The sequence below is a fragment of the Typopeltis vanoorti genome, chromosome 22 (genome assembly GCF_054136105.1).
Source record: "Typopeltis vanoorti isolate ZY-2024b chromosome 22, IOZ_Tvanoo_1.0, whole genome shotgun sequence".
Lineage (NCBI taxonomy): Eukaryota > Metazoa > Arthropoda > Arachnida > Uropygi > Thelyphonidae > Typopeltis > Typopeltis vanoorti.
Genome location: NC_143570.1, coordinates 93048288 through 93067274, shown reverse-complemented (window position 1 = coordinate 93067274; position 18987 = coordinate 93048288). Strand labels below are relative to the sequence as shown.

Here is an 18987-nt window from a genome sequence, read left to right as displayed (position 1 = left end):
GAGTGTACTAAGTTGGAATGGGTTGGAGTGGGACAATGGAGAAATTATTAAATAGAGTAAGTCATAAGTATGATTCATCACATAATTCATTTTTATAATACATTCAAAAAAGGACTGTCAATTAGATATTTTGAAAGCAAACATTTTGTGTACACAGTTACTGGACATATGTTCTCCATTTCTGACCAGTATGCATACATGCAGAGCTTAGTGTGGATATTGATCTTGTATGCAACTAGTTTAGTATATTCACTAATTTCTCTCTTGTTCCATATAATTTTATTCAGTTGACTCCTTACCATACCACCTTGCTAATTCTGTTGTCTCTTTCCATATTTAATTTGATATCTTCACTAAAAATGTGCCTAAATAGCTGAAATGTCTTATTTGTTCTATAAGTGCTCCATTCAGGATGCAGTTGATGTTTTCAATGTTTTTTTTTTTTTTTTTTTTCATTGCCTTTGTCTCTTTATTGCTGATTTCATACTAGCAATAAAGCAGCTATTCGATTTAGTTAGGGAACAGTGTTGACTTGTACTGGATTTATTTAGGAGTATAACATCACCTGCATAAAGTAAAGAGCTGAGATTAACATCTCCAATTTGGATATAAAGGTTTAATACCACTTTCCTTCATAATGTGATCCATATAGATGATGAATAACAGTGCAGATAATGTGCACCCTTGACTCTCCAATTCTAACTGCAGATTCAGAACCCTAACACAGACTATATACTGTTAGATATCCTCCCATTAACACCTGTTTTGAACACCTTTTAGCTTCACACGTTGCCATATGCCTTTACCAGAACTACAAAATTAATTACAGATCCTTGTTATATTCCCACAATTTCTCAACTATTTGTCTTCAATGTACTTTTAATCAATGAAAGTTTTTTTGTAACCTACAGTATATTCATCCACAGTATGAATATACTGTAGGATGAGCTATGGATTTTCTGTTTGTTTTTTTATAGTAATTTTATACAGATTTTGAATTTATTTTACATAGTCTGGAAACCCTGTTTATGGAGATCAAATATGGAACTTTTTCAAGCTACTTTATGCCTCCAACAAATGAAGCGGTAGCCTCACACCGCGAGATGAGATTCATCTCCCATCTTCTCCAAGCTTCCCTTCCACAATATTTCCTAGCCTTTGCTCAAGTCTATTTGCATAAATCATACTTGGAACACTCAACTCAACTCCTCGGTAATTCTCACATTTAGTTTTATTTCCCTTTTTACAAATGGTACTATGAGAGCTCTACTCCAATCATTTGGAATTTGACCTTCTGACCAATCTTCTGAATTATGCAGTGTAGCCACTATAAAACTTTTACACCTTCATATTTGAGCAAAGGCTAAAAAATATTGAATATCATCTAATTCAGCTGCCTTTCCAAATTTCAAGCTTTTGATGGCTTTTTTTGATACTTCATATTGATATGTACTCTTACTCCTGACTGCATTCCTCTTGAATGTTTTTCACCTCTATGCTGTCATTATTTGTTCATTTAGCAATTTTTCAAAGTAATGATAAAGATAATTCTAGATGTCTTTAGTAATCAGTTTTTATGTCACTTTTATCATCTTTGATTTCTTTTACAGTACTCTTTCCTCCATTTCTTAGCTTTTTCAAGCCTTCAGAATATTTTGTCACTTCCTAATATCTACTTTCTATGTTCTTACCAGTCTACCCAAGACTTTTTGTTTAGCCAGTCTTATGTGGTGCCTCTATTTCTTAGATTTTTCTCTGTATCCTCTCAGAGAGCACAAGATGACCCGCTTGCCAGGAACACCCAATACATCCTCCTCTTTCTCTTTACTACTTCTAACTTCCTGAGTCCGCCATGGAGTTCTGAATTTTCTATTCTTGAAGACAACCTCACCACACACCTCTCTGGCTGAATCAATCAATATTTTTCAGGGTCTGCCAGCGAATCTCATGAAATTCTGTTGTGTTGTACCATCATATTTCATGATATTTTACCACTGGAAGTAAAAAATGCCGTTAGAAATCTAAAATATGGGAGGTATAAATTTTTTTCAGTTGCTACAGTGCATAATGAAGAGATATCAGTGTGATATACTAGGATTCGCAGAGATGCGATGGACATCATCTGGAGAGATCAATAGATGTGAAGTAATATGATCAGAACATGACACCAAGCAAGAAGCAGGAGTTGGCTTCCTTCTTAACAAAAGCGCTCGAGAGGCACTGTTAGGCTACAAACCAGTCGATGAACGAATCATAGTAGCAAAATTTCAGGCAAAAACCATTTAACATATCAATAGTCTAGATATATGCACCCACATCTGACAGCGCAGATGAGGATATTGACTTATTTTACAAAGATCTGACAAAGACAATAGAAACAATACCAAAGCAAGATGTGCTAATTATTGAAGGAGCTTGGAATGCCAAAGTTGGAATAGATAACGATGGTTAGGAAAGAGTCATGGGAAAATGTGGTTTAGGAGACAGAAATGAACGAGGTGAAAAATTGTTAGAATTTGCTGTGGACCATGAGATGATCTGTAACACAAGATTCCAGCAAAAAAAAGGAGTGTAGAAAATGGATGTGGTGATCAAATGATGGGAAAACCAAGAACATGATTGATAAGATGACGATTAAAAGAAGATGGATAACATCAGTACAGCAGTGTTGAACTTTTCAAGGAGCAGATATAGACTTGGATGCAAACATAAAATTGAAATTAAAAAAGAAATATAAACCCCAACGTCAGAATATAGAAGAAATGCAGCAAGAAGGTACGGAACAGTGTTAGAAAAGAAACTTAAAAGTATGGAGAAAGAAAAAAAACTCAAATCTAAGAGTGAAAAGAGTAATGAAGGCAATAGAAGAAACAGTACCAGAAGAAGAAGAGAAGATCAAGAAATGGATTAGACAAGAAACAATGAAGTTAGTACAGGAGAAAAGAATGTTGAAGATAAGAAGCGATACATCAGAACAAGTAGATGAGTAATATAGAAGAAAGTGTAATGAGGTGAAAAAAGCAGTCAGAATGGATAAGATGAAACGGTTAAAAGCCCAATGCAGCAATACAGAACAGTATAGTTCGCCCACCAATTAGAGGTCCCTCGACACTTCTGAGCATGTCAGAAAAAGGAGAATCCATTCCGATAATAGGGTAATCAGTCTGTCTTCTGGGATGTAATAATAAACAAAATGAGTTTGCTTATTATTACAGGTCGGAAAATTTGGCATTTCTTTTACGAACATTGCTGTTTTTAAAGTAACTATTTTGCTCGTATAACAGTTGGAAAAATGTACATAGAGTATTAACAAAATTTAAAAAAAAGGTATAGCATAAAACAAAAATGTAACTAAGTTTATTTTTAAGAAAGTTTTCTATAAAATAAAAATAATTATACAGAAAAACAGAAATTATTTCAAATGAACTTAGATATTCTAAACTTACAGTTGAGAGAACTGAAACACTTTAATGTCCTAAACTGATTAATTATTTATGATTTGTTGTGACTCTCAATAGCATGCAAAAAAAAATGTTGGAAAAAATACCATTGTCAAATTCTTTTAATCTTCAGAGTCATCTGAATCGGTGTCCGAATCGCCATCTCTCACTTAAACTGATCACCAAAGGTTTGCACAATTCTTCGATAATTCCGTCTCTATCACAATATATATTTTCCAATGAGGTGACATGTGAGCAATATTTTCCCCACTTTTGAACTGTAATACTTTCAATCGCCTGTTCTAAAAGCTTAAAAAGTTTCAACATGTCAATATCCCCAGTTACGTTGCAATGGCGAATGAAACTTTTCACTTCTGCCCAAACATACTCAATAGCATTAATATCACAATGATATGGTGGTAGCCTCAAAGCTAGAAATCCATGCTCTTTGAGCATCGTGTCGAATTTAAATAGTTTAGTTGTGGGAGAGTTTCTTTTGACCAAATTAAGCAATTCAATTTTTTGCATATCTGGGGAATGAGAAATGTTAATTGCAGAGAGCCAATCCATAAGAACTTGCTTCTTATTAGACCAATTTGGAACTTTGTTTGATCGACATTATAGCAACAGCATTTTTAGGAAGGTTTGAAATCAGTTTTTCTTCTTCCCACTTTTCGAAGATCGTAGAATTCATTTGCCCATGGTAATCTCCAATAGTTAAATTGGCTTTGTATAGTAAGTTTGAATTCGCTAAAAAAAATCTATTTCTCCACCCGCACACAAAATTATTATGCGCTGCGAGGCATTTCCGGTTTGTAGCACTCCACACTCTTCTTTAGACTGCCAACATTTTCCATAAGTTAAATTACTATCGATCCAAGTTTCATCTAGATACACAATCGGTCTTTTCTCCTCCCTGAAACGTCTTATTGCTCTCAAATACTGCGTTCTAGATAAAACAGTGTCACTTCGCTCCATGATAAGTTTCCTTTTATTCTGGGACTTTTTAAAACAAAATCTGATTTCATGAAGTATTTTCTTTAAAGTTTCTCTTTTCCAAAGAAAATTAATTTTTTCTTTAAGCACAGGAATCAATTTCGGAACAGTTGGCACTCTTTTCTTGACCACATAAAATTCGTGAATAGTTCTTCTTATAACGTCTACATCAAAATCATTCAAAGCTACGGTTTCGAGGGTTTTCCTTCTCTGGTGCTTTTTTTTAGGAGATTTAAATTTTGGCTTACCTTCACCTTTTGATTCCCTACGAATTCTTTTAACAGTCGACCCCGATATGCCCGCACTTGCACGTTTTATGACTTGAGAAAGGGGAACAAGAAGACAGGCTTCTGACGATTCTTTTTCGCAGAATGTCAGCACATTATTCAATATTCTTTTGCAAGAGCTACTGAAACGTGTAACAATAGAACTTGTTGACTGTACTGGATCCATCATACAAATTAATAATAAAAAAATAATGCAAAAAAAGGAACAACAAAAATCAAGCTAGTATTAGTACAGCAACAGACAGGAAAGCACGTGATTTCGCATGTTGGCGACCAATTCATACATCCTTCATTTCTTTCTCCCCTTCAGCATGAATCGACTATTCTTGGCACTGAGCCAAGAAGGGATCTATAAATGGTGGGTGAACTATACTATGACAAGCATAAAACAAGAAAGGTATACAAAATGATCAGAACCATTAATAGAAAATGGCAACCAAAACAGACCACAATTAAAGATGAAAAAGGCAAAGTATTGATGAATAAAGATAAAATTGTACAGCGGTAGAACAAGATACTGTAGTGAGTTATATGAAGAAAAACTAGATTTAGATAGTGTTAGTGTTGGGAAACTGACTGAAGAATTGAAGCAGATATCACCACCAAGTAATAAGCATGGACATGATATGGACATTTTAAGAGGAGAGGTAGAAAAAGCAATAAGATGGCTAAATCACAACAAGAGAGTCTTGATAATGATAACATCACAGAAGAAATGATTAAATATAGTGATGAAAGTATGGTTACAGAAATGCACCAACTATGTAATATGGTATGGAAAGAAGGGAAAATGCCAGAGGAGTGGATGAAATCAATATTTTAAGAGGAGAGGTAGAAAAAGCAATAAGATGGCTAAATCACAACAAGAGAGTCCTGATAATGATAACATCACAGAAGAAATGATTAAATATAGTGATGAAAGTATGGTTACAGAAATGCACCAACTATGTAATATGGTATGGAAAGAAGGGAAAATGCCAGAGGAGTGGATGAAATCAATATTAGTGACATTATACAGGAAAGAAAATAAGCTAGAATGTAAAAATTATAGAACAATTGCCTTGACAAGTCACCTTGGTAAAGTGATGATGATATTGACAGAAGGATTGAGAACACAATTGGAAGCATACCTTGCAAACGAGCAAGCAGGATTTAGGAAGGATAGAACTACAATTCAACAGATTTTGACAATGAGGTTAATAGCAGAGAAAGCTAGGAGAAGAAACAAAAATATATATACTTTCTTTGTTGATTTTCAATAAGCATTTGACAGTATTGACCAGAAAATGACATTAGCAGTTCTGGAATCCTATGGAATTGATAAAAAACCAATAGCTATATTAAAAGATGTTTATCAGAATGCAGTTGCAGCAGTTAGAATAGGTGATAATTTGGGGAAATGGTTTAGAACAAGCAGAAGTACTAGACAGAGGGACCTAATATCACCAAGCATTTTCAATCACACATGTAGAAAGAGGAATGGACAAACTGAAGGAAGATGCAAAAGGAATATCTGTACACTGAATGAGAATTAATAATCTGAGATTTGCAGATGACATTGTTATTATTGAAGAAGATGAAAGAGAACTATAAAAAAGACTCAAACTGTTAAATCAGGAAGGGAAGAGATTTGGACTTGTGATGAACTTGGAAAAACAGCAATGGTATTTGGTGAGAAGAACATGAAACAAAACATACAAGTGGATGGGACTGATATAGGAAATGTAGAACAATTCACATATTTGGGAAGTAAAATGACGTATGATTTGGACTGTAAAAAAGAAATGAAGATCAGGATTGCCAAGGGAAGAACAGATCTGAAGGCCATGGATAACATCTGAAAAAGTAAAGAGCTCAGCCTGCAAACAAAACTAAAAGTACTGGAAACATGCATCTTTAGCAGTGTACTAACTATATCGATCTGAAATGTGGGTAATAAATAAGGAATCAAGAAAAAGAATTTTGGCATTTGAAAGAACTTGTTACAGGAAGATTCTAAGAATAGGATGGGTACAGAAAATCACAAATGAAGGGCTCTAATCGGAAGATACAACCAAAAGAGAATCTAATGCAGAAGATTATAAAACGGAAGCTGCAATTATTTGAACACATCTGTAGAATAAGTGAGGACCGGAAGATAAAGACATTTATGTTCGGTATTTTGGATGGTTTAAACAGAAGAGGTAGACCATACAGAGAATGGATAGACGATATAAAGGACTGGTGTGGAATGGGTGTACAGAAAATGCGACACTGTGCACTGGACAAAGAAAGGTGGAAGAAGATAGTGAAGGAGGCATTGGACACCAATGGGTAGTGAGCCCATGGTTCATGATGATGATGATAATAATTTACATCTGGTCAAAGAATTAAATCATAGATATGACAAACTTAGAGGTGGATGCTATGACAGGAAGGTGTCAGAGTGATCATCTATAAAAAGAGAAACAAAAATGAACATGAGAATTACAGAAATTTCACTAGTGAATGTTCAAATGAATTTATGCAAGCATACCAGAGAAGAAGCTAATAAACTAAATAGACTTTGGGAGAGCACAAGCTTGTTCAAGTCAAATGAAATATAGTCCTGAAAAGATACTAAGACAAACTGTTGAGAAATAGTGTGGTAACATGTGCAAAGAAAAAGGTGTTTCAAAACACTAATTATCAGATCTTTGAAAAGGTACCTGTGCCTATAAACAATAAATTACACAATAACCACAGAATTAACTTAAATGAAATGAAAGTACAGATATTTAGTACTGAAAATAACAGTACATCATCAGTGAGCAGAAACAAGCAAATCAAAGAAGCGGGAATACAAGGTACATACAGAAGTCGGTGGTTTACCAATTAAAAACTGTTGCCACGTGCTAGAAATTAATATTAATAAATAATATTATTAAAAACTATTTTTGATGGTTACATAAAATAAGAATCTCCCAAACTTTTGGGGGGAGAGAGAGACAATCATTCCGAATCAGATTTGGCCGATGTAAAAGGGCTTTGCAACTTTCTTTGAAAAGGAGTTCATATTTAAACCTGCTTTTATGGAGAAGATGAGCTTCATCCCACTGGATACTGTGTTTAGTGTCAATACTATGTTGTGCCAGAGCAGACTTTGAGGTTTCATGTATTTGATATAATATTGATGTTCATTAATTCTGTTGCCATCTACAAAATACAAGATGTCACCTCTATCATTAACTGGCATTTACCAGATACCTTGTGAATGTAATCTAACATACTTTAGGCAGACAGACCATTCTGTGGAAAAGAGAATTACTGTGTAAATGTGTAACACGCGCGTGAGAGAGAGAGAGAGAGAGAGATACAATTTCATACAATATTTGTGGCTATGGATGATTAAAAATTATGTGTGTGTGAGAGAGAGAGCACAAACGTTCATCCTTGATGGTTTGAAAAATATCAAATTAATTTTTTTTCTCAATATATTCTCATGAATTAGAATGAAACCAATAGAAACTCTTTGGATAAATATCCCTGATCTATGATATAAAGTTACTCTGTGAGTTGAGGCTTAAGTGCTGTGAAGAATTCATGTAGGAGGTTTAATGGAATATTATCAGCACTGAGAAAGTAGCTGCTCACATTATCCTAATTCAAAATCACAAAGTGATTTTGACAAAAGAAAAGACTATGGGGCAGAAGAAACACGTTAGACCTTCTGCCCTATAGTCTTTTCTTTAAACAGATCAGAGATATGATATCCCTTATCTCTGATAAATATCCCTTATCTGTTTCAAACTATATGACACAAATATCATTTTGTTTGAAATAGTAGCTTTATATTCATGTAGGAGGTTTAATGGAATATTATCAGCACTGAGAAAGGATTAAAAACAATTTTAATACTTCCAATATTTTATCTCTGTCACAGACGAAATATTGGAAGCATTATATACAGCTTTTAAGCCCCACTGTAAACTTGCTACCCTTATCCGTTCCACCAAAGAACAGCTCCCTCCTCTCTCAGTGCCTGGAGTATATAGAGTACCCTGTGCCTGTAAACTGGTTTACTTCAGACAGACAGGCAGATCAGCAACTATCCGGTTAGAATAACACAAGCAAGTCATACGTCTGCAATCAAGATTATGGTCAATCTGGCCTTGCAGACCATGTTTTGGGTACAACCCACAGGATCTCCTGGAAAAAACCACCATGCTCCACCATAGTTAATTCAAAAAAGAAAGACTATTCTTTGAATCTGCACTCAGGAATCAACCGAATTTAAAAAATACGGTTGCATTAAACTTCCCAAAATTTGGGAAACAATTATTATCAGCGATCACTCTTTACATCCTGGGCCACCTGCTAATGCCCATAGAAGGTGCACCACCTAGATAGGACTTTAGTTTCACTTACTATTGCATTATATTTGTGTGTGTGTTGTTACAAAAGTTTTTTTTTTTTTTTGTAATTCCTGAATATTTCATCTCTGTGACAGAGACAAAATACTGGAAGTATTAAAATTGTTTTTAATCCTTTCTTAGTGCTGATAATATTCCATTAAACCTCCTATATGAATATAAAGTTACTATTTCAAACAAAATGACATTTGTGTCATATAGTTTGAAACAGATAAGGGATATTTATCAGAGATAAGGGATATCATATCTCTAATATAGTTAAAGAAAAGACTATAGGGTAGAAGTTCTAGCCTGTTTCTTCTGCCCAATAGTCTTTTCTTTTGTCACAATCACTTTGAGATTTTGAATTAGGATAATGTGAGCAGCTACTTGACAACTTATAACAGCAATTCATTATTATTAAAAATTCATTTTTTAGTGTCCATCCAAGCAGGATTATTAAGATTATCCATCATGATATAAATATCATGATGGATAACCTTAATAATCCTGCTTTTAGGAAAAACAGATACAGGCATACCCTGGTCATACAATAAAACACATTAGATTCTAAGACCATAATCAGATAGTGAGTCACTCCCCCCCCCCCTCCACACACACTTGTAGATTCATGTAATGGTTTCCTAAGATTTTTAAGAAGTCATATATGTGCATAAATTATCTAAATTTAGAATAATTTTTGCAAACAAAAAAATTATTCCAAATAGCTTGGCTTGAGGAAACTCGCGAACCGGTTTGGTCATCAATCTACACCATTAAAAGTTTTTCTATTTTGGCAATAAGATTGTCACATTTGCAGATAAGTGTAGTATTAATTAATGTAATAAAGATAAAGTGAAAAGTGCTATGAAGTTAACCTCAGTGTTTGATACACCATCATCACTAAATTTAATAATTTTAATCATAGTATCTAATGTAATAAGTTTACATGTCTTCTTTTCAATGGAAGCAACAGGTAAACATCATTACTTTAAATTTTATTTGCCATTCTTTAAATCTAATCTTTAAAGGTTTTTGTTTTATCTGCCATTATTAACAACAATAAATCATACATGCTTTATGCGTGTGATGTACGCGATCTTCTGTTTTTTGTAAAAACATTGTATTCAGTTCTTTCCTTCGTGAAAAAAGTATTTACGTTGTTTTACGTCTATTAATTTTACCCTGCCGAAGCCAAACAGTACAGCTGGCGAAACTTGTCGGTTTTCTTACTCAGTTTTTTAAAATCAATTTGATTTATATTAATCCAGAGAAATTAAAATCAATTTCAAAAACAATAAAATAAGTTATAAATAGTTGATAATTCACAGCAGTGAGCAAAAACTGCAGTAAATAAACTGAGCTCATGAATACTTGACATCAGCTGATTCACAGAACTGCCATATGAACAAATACTGCATCATATAAGCCTGCCATTGGTAATAACTGAAAAGAATGGTATGAGTTAATGCAGGAGTATTTATGATCATAATTGAAAGTGTCATATGACTGGATGGTTATAAAACAAAGCGTCACAAGGCAGGTATGTATCCACTCAGCCAAGCAGGCTGGTGTTCAGAGTGTTAACAACATGATTTACACACAGGCCACAAATCAACAGTTAAAACTGAAAGGTGTACACCTAGTTTTGTGTCAAATCAGGTATAAGACAGAGTTGTATGGACTTTACAGTTATGTATAATCTATAATGGACTGCGCGATTTAAGAGAAACAGGAAAATGTTATTCACATAGCATATTAATAAATGTTCTTTACTAGGTGCAAATGACATCTCAAATAAAGTTGCTACAAGCACTGAGCCTAATTAACTGCTGAAACAAATTTAGTGTGAAAATAAAAATATAAAAAAAATAAATAAAACAAACAAAAAAAAACCACTGAAAATAGGCAAGGAAGAAGAAACATTCAACTGCAATCTCAATAGTGAACCTATTAAACACTTATACATTTTAGCCATTTATGCAAAAAAAAACTGAGAGGAGCAAACAGATGCATGCATAACAAAACTCTAATAAAAATAATGATATCAAAAAAAAAAGAACTGTTATTAATATTCTAGAAAGTGTAAAACAGAAATAATCAGATAGTGTGGTTGCTTCAAAATGACGTAGAAAATAAGCAAAACAAGTTGTTAAGGCAAAAACAGCAGGAGAAAAAGCAGAGAAAGGATAAAGATGAAAGAACAATACAATTAGGGGAGCTTTAGAAGATTGAAATGTTAGCACTGATCAAATCACACCAGCCTGACCATCATAAATTATGTCATGAAATCTTAATATTGTCAGACTGCCATAGTATCTGATAAATAATTGAAGGTATACACTAAATTATAAATGATGGTTTCTGCTTTAACATTTGATCCTTAGTGTTTGTGTACTATACACAAATTCAAACATTTCAAAGCATTGGTTACAAAGTTCATTAAAAAAATCTTTACAAATCTAATCTCAGAAAGTTTCATTCCTCCTAACCTTCCACCACTTCATGGTATCTCACTAGAACAAAATCAAAGGAACCAAAAGGACAGTTATAGTGGACATTTTATTATACTGAATTTCCTTCAGCGCATCATTGTGCCATATAAATTTGGTTGGAACCTGCCACTATGATGTATGTAATAGCTAGAGTTAACTGCACTATAATATCTAACACTTATAGTTTAGTATCCTATGTTTAGAATGACCATTAAACAAGTATGAAAGTAATCCAAGCATCATGTAAAAACTACATAGTACCCTAATTATAGTTGTCTTGTCAAATTTAATTACAGCTTTTTTATTTCAAGATCACAAATTTATCTACATCCTAAACATAACTTATTTTTTCATAATTTTAATACAATTTTTAGCTATCCAAGAACTGATGCAATATTGTATTCAAGGGAAATGTGTTCCCAATTTTGGAATTCTTCCTCATTTAACACTGGCTGTTTTTTTTTTTTTTTTTTTTTTTTTTTTTTTTTCTCCTTGAGTAAACCAGTTCAGGATGGGGGGTTCTACCTCTGTTTAAAACTGGTTAACTTTGCAAGAGGTCTTGAAAAAGATATTTTCTGTTACAGTTCACATTTCAAATCAAGATTCCAAGTAAGTGATGTGTGACTTATGAAGATAAAGTAACATCCATTATCAATTATTTTAAATGATTATCATATAAAACAATCCCAATGTGATTGGCCAAATAGGTAGCATCTGTGCTCTCCAATGAACAGGCTATGGGTTTTTGAACTCAGGTTTCCATAGTTTGAGTTATCCATTATGGCATATCTGTTATAAACCACAGATAGCAAACATCAAAAAAAAATTGTTCGACATACAACTTTTTTTCAAGCTTTATCGCAAACATTTTCAGGATTAAATTATAAATTCTTTTAAAAAAAGCTATTAAACAGACCTATTTCTAAAGTAACAATTGCTACACATAAAATTAACTTGATGGTACAGTGCTGATACATCTGACAGACAATTCATTGTGATGTCTATTGTAGCCTAATACACAGCTTTGTAAGTCTCTAATGTATGCTGACCAAAGTTGGTTTTAAAATATGACCTCTGTTTTCATTACACTGAGTTGGACATTATTACTATTACCCCATGAAGTCCAAGACTCATCTGGGATTTAACATCAAAGCATATCAGCAACTTCTCTGAATCTATACACATAGTTATCAATATACAGCATTCCTGTAAGTAACCAAAGAACCTTATGTTTTTCCTTGGTGGGATGATGTGCTAATCCCGATTTGTGCACCTGCCATATTTCCCCACCAACTTTAAGTGTTCTTTCATGCAAAACTCTCCAGGTTATCTCATCTGTCCAACCTATCAGATATTGCATACACAAAAAGTTCTGTACCTTCCTGGTCTCTGGAGGGGAGAATGTGGGTGCAGTATCATGGAAGCTCTTTGCATTGGTGTCAAGGTATCTTATGTTGTACAGTTTAAGCATCTCAGCTATTTGTGATATTTTTATGCAAGGCAAAAAAACTGCACCTTTGTAGCTTTTTTGTTCCTGTTCATTTGCTGAAATATGTAATGGGCTTCGTATGATACTACCGATGATTTTAAGATTGTAGCCATTCTTTAGGAATATCTATGTAAGATAAGTTCATTTCTTGTTCCCTTTTGCTGGTATTATATAAAGCCGAACTTGGTTATAATGAGCACCAGGGGACCAACAAAAGTTTCTCATTATAATCATTACTCACTATATCAGTAATGAGTTAAATCTACCTCCCATTTTTTTTAAATTCTCAATAACTCAAAAAAATAATATCTAGGCATGTAACTCTATTATCTGTATGAATATGCTTGTATAAACTACAATTCTCTTAATATTAAACACAATTTATTAGTCCATAATTTTAAAACCACACACTTAACACTAAACAATTTATTTCTGTAATTAAAAACAATATTGTTTAATAATAAACACAATTTCAATAATCCAGCTAACCGATGTTACATACAAAATCATCACATCCAAACTCTCAATTTCTAAATATTTTTGTTTCAGTTATGTTGTTTTCCAGTGCCAATATATAAACATCTTTATTCTTCCACAATGTTGATACTGTTGAAGATGACAGAGAAAACGTTTTACACACATCAACATTTTATGCACTACATTCGAACTCATGAATAATTTTGACTTTTTCATGAACCAAGAAACACTTTCTTTTAGTAAAAATGTTTCCTATGGAAGGATTCATTTTTAACTGATTTTACAGTCATGGCAGTGTTTGGGTCAAGTGAGGGAGAAAAAGCCAGAGACTAGACACTGGAGGGATAGGTCGAGTGTGGAATGGTTCCCAGGGGCAAGATTAGGTTATAAACAGTAATCAGATACAGGTGATCATAATAGCTAAATCAGATCTTTCATTTTTGTATATTCCAAGAACTATCTGAGCAATATACCATACAGTATATTATGTATGAAAGTGAGCAATTGTATGGGAATATGCATAAATTAAAATCATTCTGGCCATTTGCTCATTACCGTGACTTCCCAAGCTTGTTACAACAAAGTTTGACTGTATTATGTATGTTCTGAGTGCTTCAGTGATACCTTACTTCTGGACTGGATGGTTAATTGAAATTGCAAACAAATATCTTTCAGTATTAACTTTTTACTGTATACTTTAAATGAGTCTGTCATAGCCCATCACTGAGATAAGAACATAAAAAAAGTGTTCTGTTTCTTAGTTGAAAGAAACACAACAGTTTAGGATTTTGCAGAAATAGAACAGAAAACAGGATGTTGTGGTTTATGATGTTTAGAAAATCAGTGAAAATATAAAGGGATTCTTCAGAGCTTGGCCACATGATGAATACATTATTCACGTACCTAAGCCAAATTTTATGCTTTGTCTGGTAACTAGCGATGGCAGTCTTTTCAGACAATTCCATGAAATATTCACTAAATGTGGAGAAGTCACAGCTCCCATGGCCAGGCCTTCTGCCTGTTCACAGTAAAGGTGTTCATACTTAAAGAATGTGCTGTCCCAACAATGATTAAAGAACTGGTATAAATCAGAAAAAAAAAAAGCCTTCAATTCTGCTGCAGAGATAGTCTTTGGAAGGATTTGATCAAAATAGCTGCTGTTCTGATATGTACAATGTCTATTGTAAACTTTTTTTTCCATGTTTCCATAATATCGAACATAATGTCATAAAGGCCTCAGTTTCAACCATAATCAAATATCAAATACCTTATCAAATACCGAAAGGAAACTGAAGCCTTTAGATAATACATTGTGCTCAGCCAAAGTATATCAAGATGGGCTAATCACCACTTCATGAACAGTTATGTTGTCTTTTGTTTCACTGTCATAAGATTCGTGAATTTCTTCTCCAAAATACACATGTTTTAGTACAATATTCTCTGCCTTGACTGAAGACAATCTGTCAATTATGTCCCACAGGTCTGCTGGTAGTCCATATGTTAGCTGTGAATGATAATCATATAGGCCTTGTCCATATCTGAAAGTACTAGCCTTGTATTAAATTCTTTCTCGCAGCAATACCAATGATTTTTTATTTTATTTATTTTCTTTTTTTTTGTAAGTCACATTGGATTTATTGATTCTAAAGGAGTGTACAAAATTTTCTGTGCATGTGGTATCTGCTATACTAGGACAGATGGGGTGATTAGAAGAGATCCACATGAAAGAATATGTCCATGATGGGGAAAAACAGAGGGCATATAAATTATTATTTCATACTCCAATGAAAAACATCAGGTACTTTGATTTTAACCCTTAGCACACTCACAGTATGAAACATAAGATAAGATAGATTTTTTGCCTTTTATGAATGAAATTCACATTATAAAATAAAATAAATACTTGACTATTACTTTTTGGTACAAAAACAACATATAAATCAGATAAATGAATGAATTAATGCTGCAAAATAATAATAATAATAATAATAATAAATAAAAATAATTGTTAAGTTTTTCTTTTTAACTAACCTATGAATTTGACCATTATTATGGAAATATTCTAATCCTTTTAGCACCTCTTTTAGCACAGTTGCAATAGTTGCCTCATCAAACACTCCATGTTTACAGTCCTCAGTCTTCATTCTGTGTTTGATAATATCTAGTAAAGAGCCTAAAAGGAAAGTCAATTGAATAATCTTAAAATAGATTTATCTATAAACAGTATAATTTATAATGGTGATCAAACTTAAACATTATTAAGAAGTTTCAAAATGCTAGGTATACACTGTCAGATTTTCTCTTGTTATCTCTATTCTTCTATATGCAAGGGTGGTCTGAAAAGTTCTCAGCCTCGACCATAGATCGCAACACTATATATTTGTTGTCTGTATCCCTTGAAATGGATAAAATTTAGTATCGTGAGGTTATAAAATTCTTTGTAAAAGAAGGTTTACCGCCAAAAGAAATTAATTTGAAGTTCATAAAATTTGATGGGCACTCTTCTCCTTCGTTTCCAACAATTAAAAAATGGGTTGCAGAGTTTAAATATGGCCGTACCAGCCTTGAAGATGATCCACTTGAAGGACGTCCAAAAAGTGTAACAACACCAGAAATCTTTGATCAAGTGCACGATATGGTATTGGATGACCGGCAAGTCAAAGTGCATGAAATTGCTGAGACTATAGGCATTTCAAAAGAACATGTAGGATATATTTTGCGTGAAGAATTGCAAATGAAAAAGCTTTGCACAAGATGGGTGCCACACTTGCTCACGGCAGATCAAAAACGCACTTGCATGAAAATCTCTTAACAGTGCTTGGAGCATTTTGACAAGAATAGAACTGATTGTGTGTGTCACTTTATTACTTTATCACTGGATGAGACTTGAATTCACCATTACACCCAGAATCCAAACAGTGGACAGAAGTCAGTTGTTCAGCGCCAAAGAAGACAAAGTCTGTTCCATCAGCAGGAAAGGTCATGGCATTGGTGTTTTGGAATGCTAAGGACATTTTGTTTATTATCTTAAAAAGGGAACCAGGGAATATTATTCAAATCTTTTAACAGACTAGACAAAAAAATTCGTGAGAAAAGACCCGGTTCGCAGAAGAAAAAGATCATCTTTCATCAGGATAATACACCTGCCCATAAAGATGTTTTGACAATGGGAAAATTAAGGGATCTGCACTATGAATTGTTGGAACATCCATCCTATTCCCCAGATTTGGCTCCCTCTGACTTCTATCTCTTCCCAAAACTAAAACTCTTCCTCGCTGGTTAGCGTTTTTCTTCGAATCAAGAGGTGATTGCAGTTGTAGGGGGTATATTGCAGATCTTACTGAGAACTGTTAGATCCTGAATGGACGAATTTAAGAAAATATTCATTCAGACTCTAACATAAGAATTTGGCTAACTCAGATAATACCTGGTTGACAGCACACAGTTCTTATGTTGAATTTATGTTGTATAGGAAGTTGTGTAATAACATGTAAATCGCACTAGAAAAATCTTGTAGTTGAAAACTAAACTGAAGGATTATTGGATTAATGAATTTGTAATAAGGAAATAGTAGTATAATCTTGTCCCATTACTTAAACTTAATAAGTCGCCAAAGAAGTTAAGAGTACGAGTGCAAAGGTCGAGTTACATACGCACATATCGGCCATAATGCCACAAGCTACAATGTATGGGGAAGATGACGCAAGCGGGATTCCCTAGAATACAGCACCTAACAGCAGCTAGGACTTTAAGGATCATCTTGAAGGCATGAAAACTAAGGGTCGTGTGGAAAAGAAGGGACAAAATATAAGGCAATGCGAACGATAATGCGAGGCTTTTATTCTAGTTGTTCCTGACTTCACCTCGAGGATTCCTGACTAGCAGACGGAGTAGGGACGAGCGAGTGCCAAGTGCCAAGAGAGAAGCTATTCAATATGCTGCAGTTATATGGTGTCAATGGGGCATTATATCAAGCAATACTTAGTCTTTATTTGAGTTGTAAGTCAGCAGTTAGAATTGAAGGAAGTATAGGAAGATAGTTTAATGTTAAATCTGGTGTGAGACAAGGATGTACATTATCCCCTCTGTTATTCATTATCTATATGGATCACATTATGAAGGAAAGTGGTATTAAACATGATATCAAAATTGAAGATGTTAATGTCAGCACTTTGCTTTATGCGGATGATGTTATACGTCTAAATAAATCTGCTACAAGTCTGCAAGATTCTCTGACTAAATTGAATAGCTGTTGTAATAGATATGGTATGAAGGTCAGCAATAAAAAGACAAAGACAATGAAAATAGGCAGAATCATTGAAAATGTCAACTGTGTTGTGAATGGAGAACCTGTGGAACAAGTAAAACATTTCAGCTATTTAATCACGATTTTTACTGAAGATGGTAAATTAAATATAGAAATAGACAACAGAATCAGCAAAGCTGGTATGGTGGGAAGTCAATTGAATAAATTCATATGGAATAAGAGAGAAATTAGTCGGAACACTAAATTAGCTGTATACAAGACAGTGTTCAAACCAGTTTTAACTTATGGATCTGAGAGCTGGGTCAGAAGTAAAACACTTGACCAAAGACTAGAGACCACAGATATGAGAGTCCTGAGAAAGATTATAGGCTTGAACAGATGGCATCAATGGCAGTATCATATTAAAAATGAGGATATTAGGAAAGAACTTGACATTGTCAGCATCCAGGAATGCATTAGCAGAGCTAATCTCAGGTGGCATGGTCACTTAAACAGAATGGGCGAGGAAAGATTAGCAAAACAAGTGTTCTCTGCCAGGTTGGCAGCAAAACGACCCAGAGGAAAACCAAGTAGGTGGATTGATATGGTACAAAGTGCTTTAGACGATAGAAATATAAGTTCTGATAATGTTGGAGTGTTGACAAGTAACAGACTGATTTGGAGGAAAATTGTAGATAGGAAATTAATAATGATGTAATTTTTTTTCATGTAGTACTATCATATCCTGTACACCCCTTGAGGGTACATGGCAGGAATTTGATGATGATGATGATGAGAGAGAAATTAGTCAAATCACTAAATTAGCTATATACAAGACAGTGTTCAAACCAATTTTAACTTATGGATCTGAGAGCAGGATCAGAAATAAAACACTTGACCAAAGACTAGAGACTGCAGATATGAGAGTCCTGAGAAAGATTAGGAGCGTGAACAGATGGCATCAATGGCAATATCATATTAAAAACGAGGATATTAGGAAAGAACTCTACATTGTCAGCATCCAGGAATGGATTAGCAGAGCTAATCTCAGGTGTTATGGTCACTTAAACAGAATGGGTAAGAAAAGATTAGCCAAACAAGTGTTCTCTGCCAGGAAAAAGACCCAGAGGAAGACCAAGTTATAGGTGGATTGATACAGTAAAAAGTGCCTTAGAAGATAGATATAT

The 18987-nt window shown here is 33.9% G+C and overlaps 1 protein-coding gene across 3 annotated transcripts in view; it reads right to left on the bottom strand.

Annotated features, from left to right (window-relative positions):
* Positions 1-18987, bottom strand: part of fray (oxidative stress responsive kinase frayed) — a 570703-nt gene that overhangs the window by 358471 nt on the left and 193245 nt on the right. For all 3 annotated transcript variants that reach the window (XM_090411795.1, XM_090411792.1, XM_090411793.1), the window contains exon 5: positions 15586-15727. In XM_090411795.1, coding sequence (XP_090267921.1) covers positions 15586-15727 — 142 coding nt within the window. The remainder of the gene's footprint in view (positions 1-15585; positions 15728-18987) is intronic.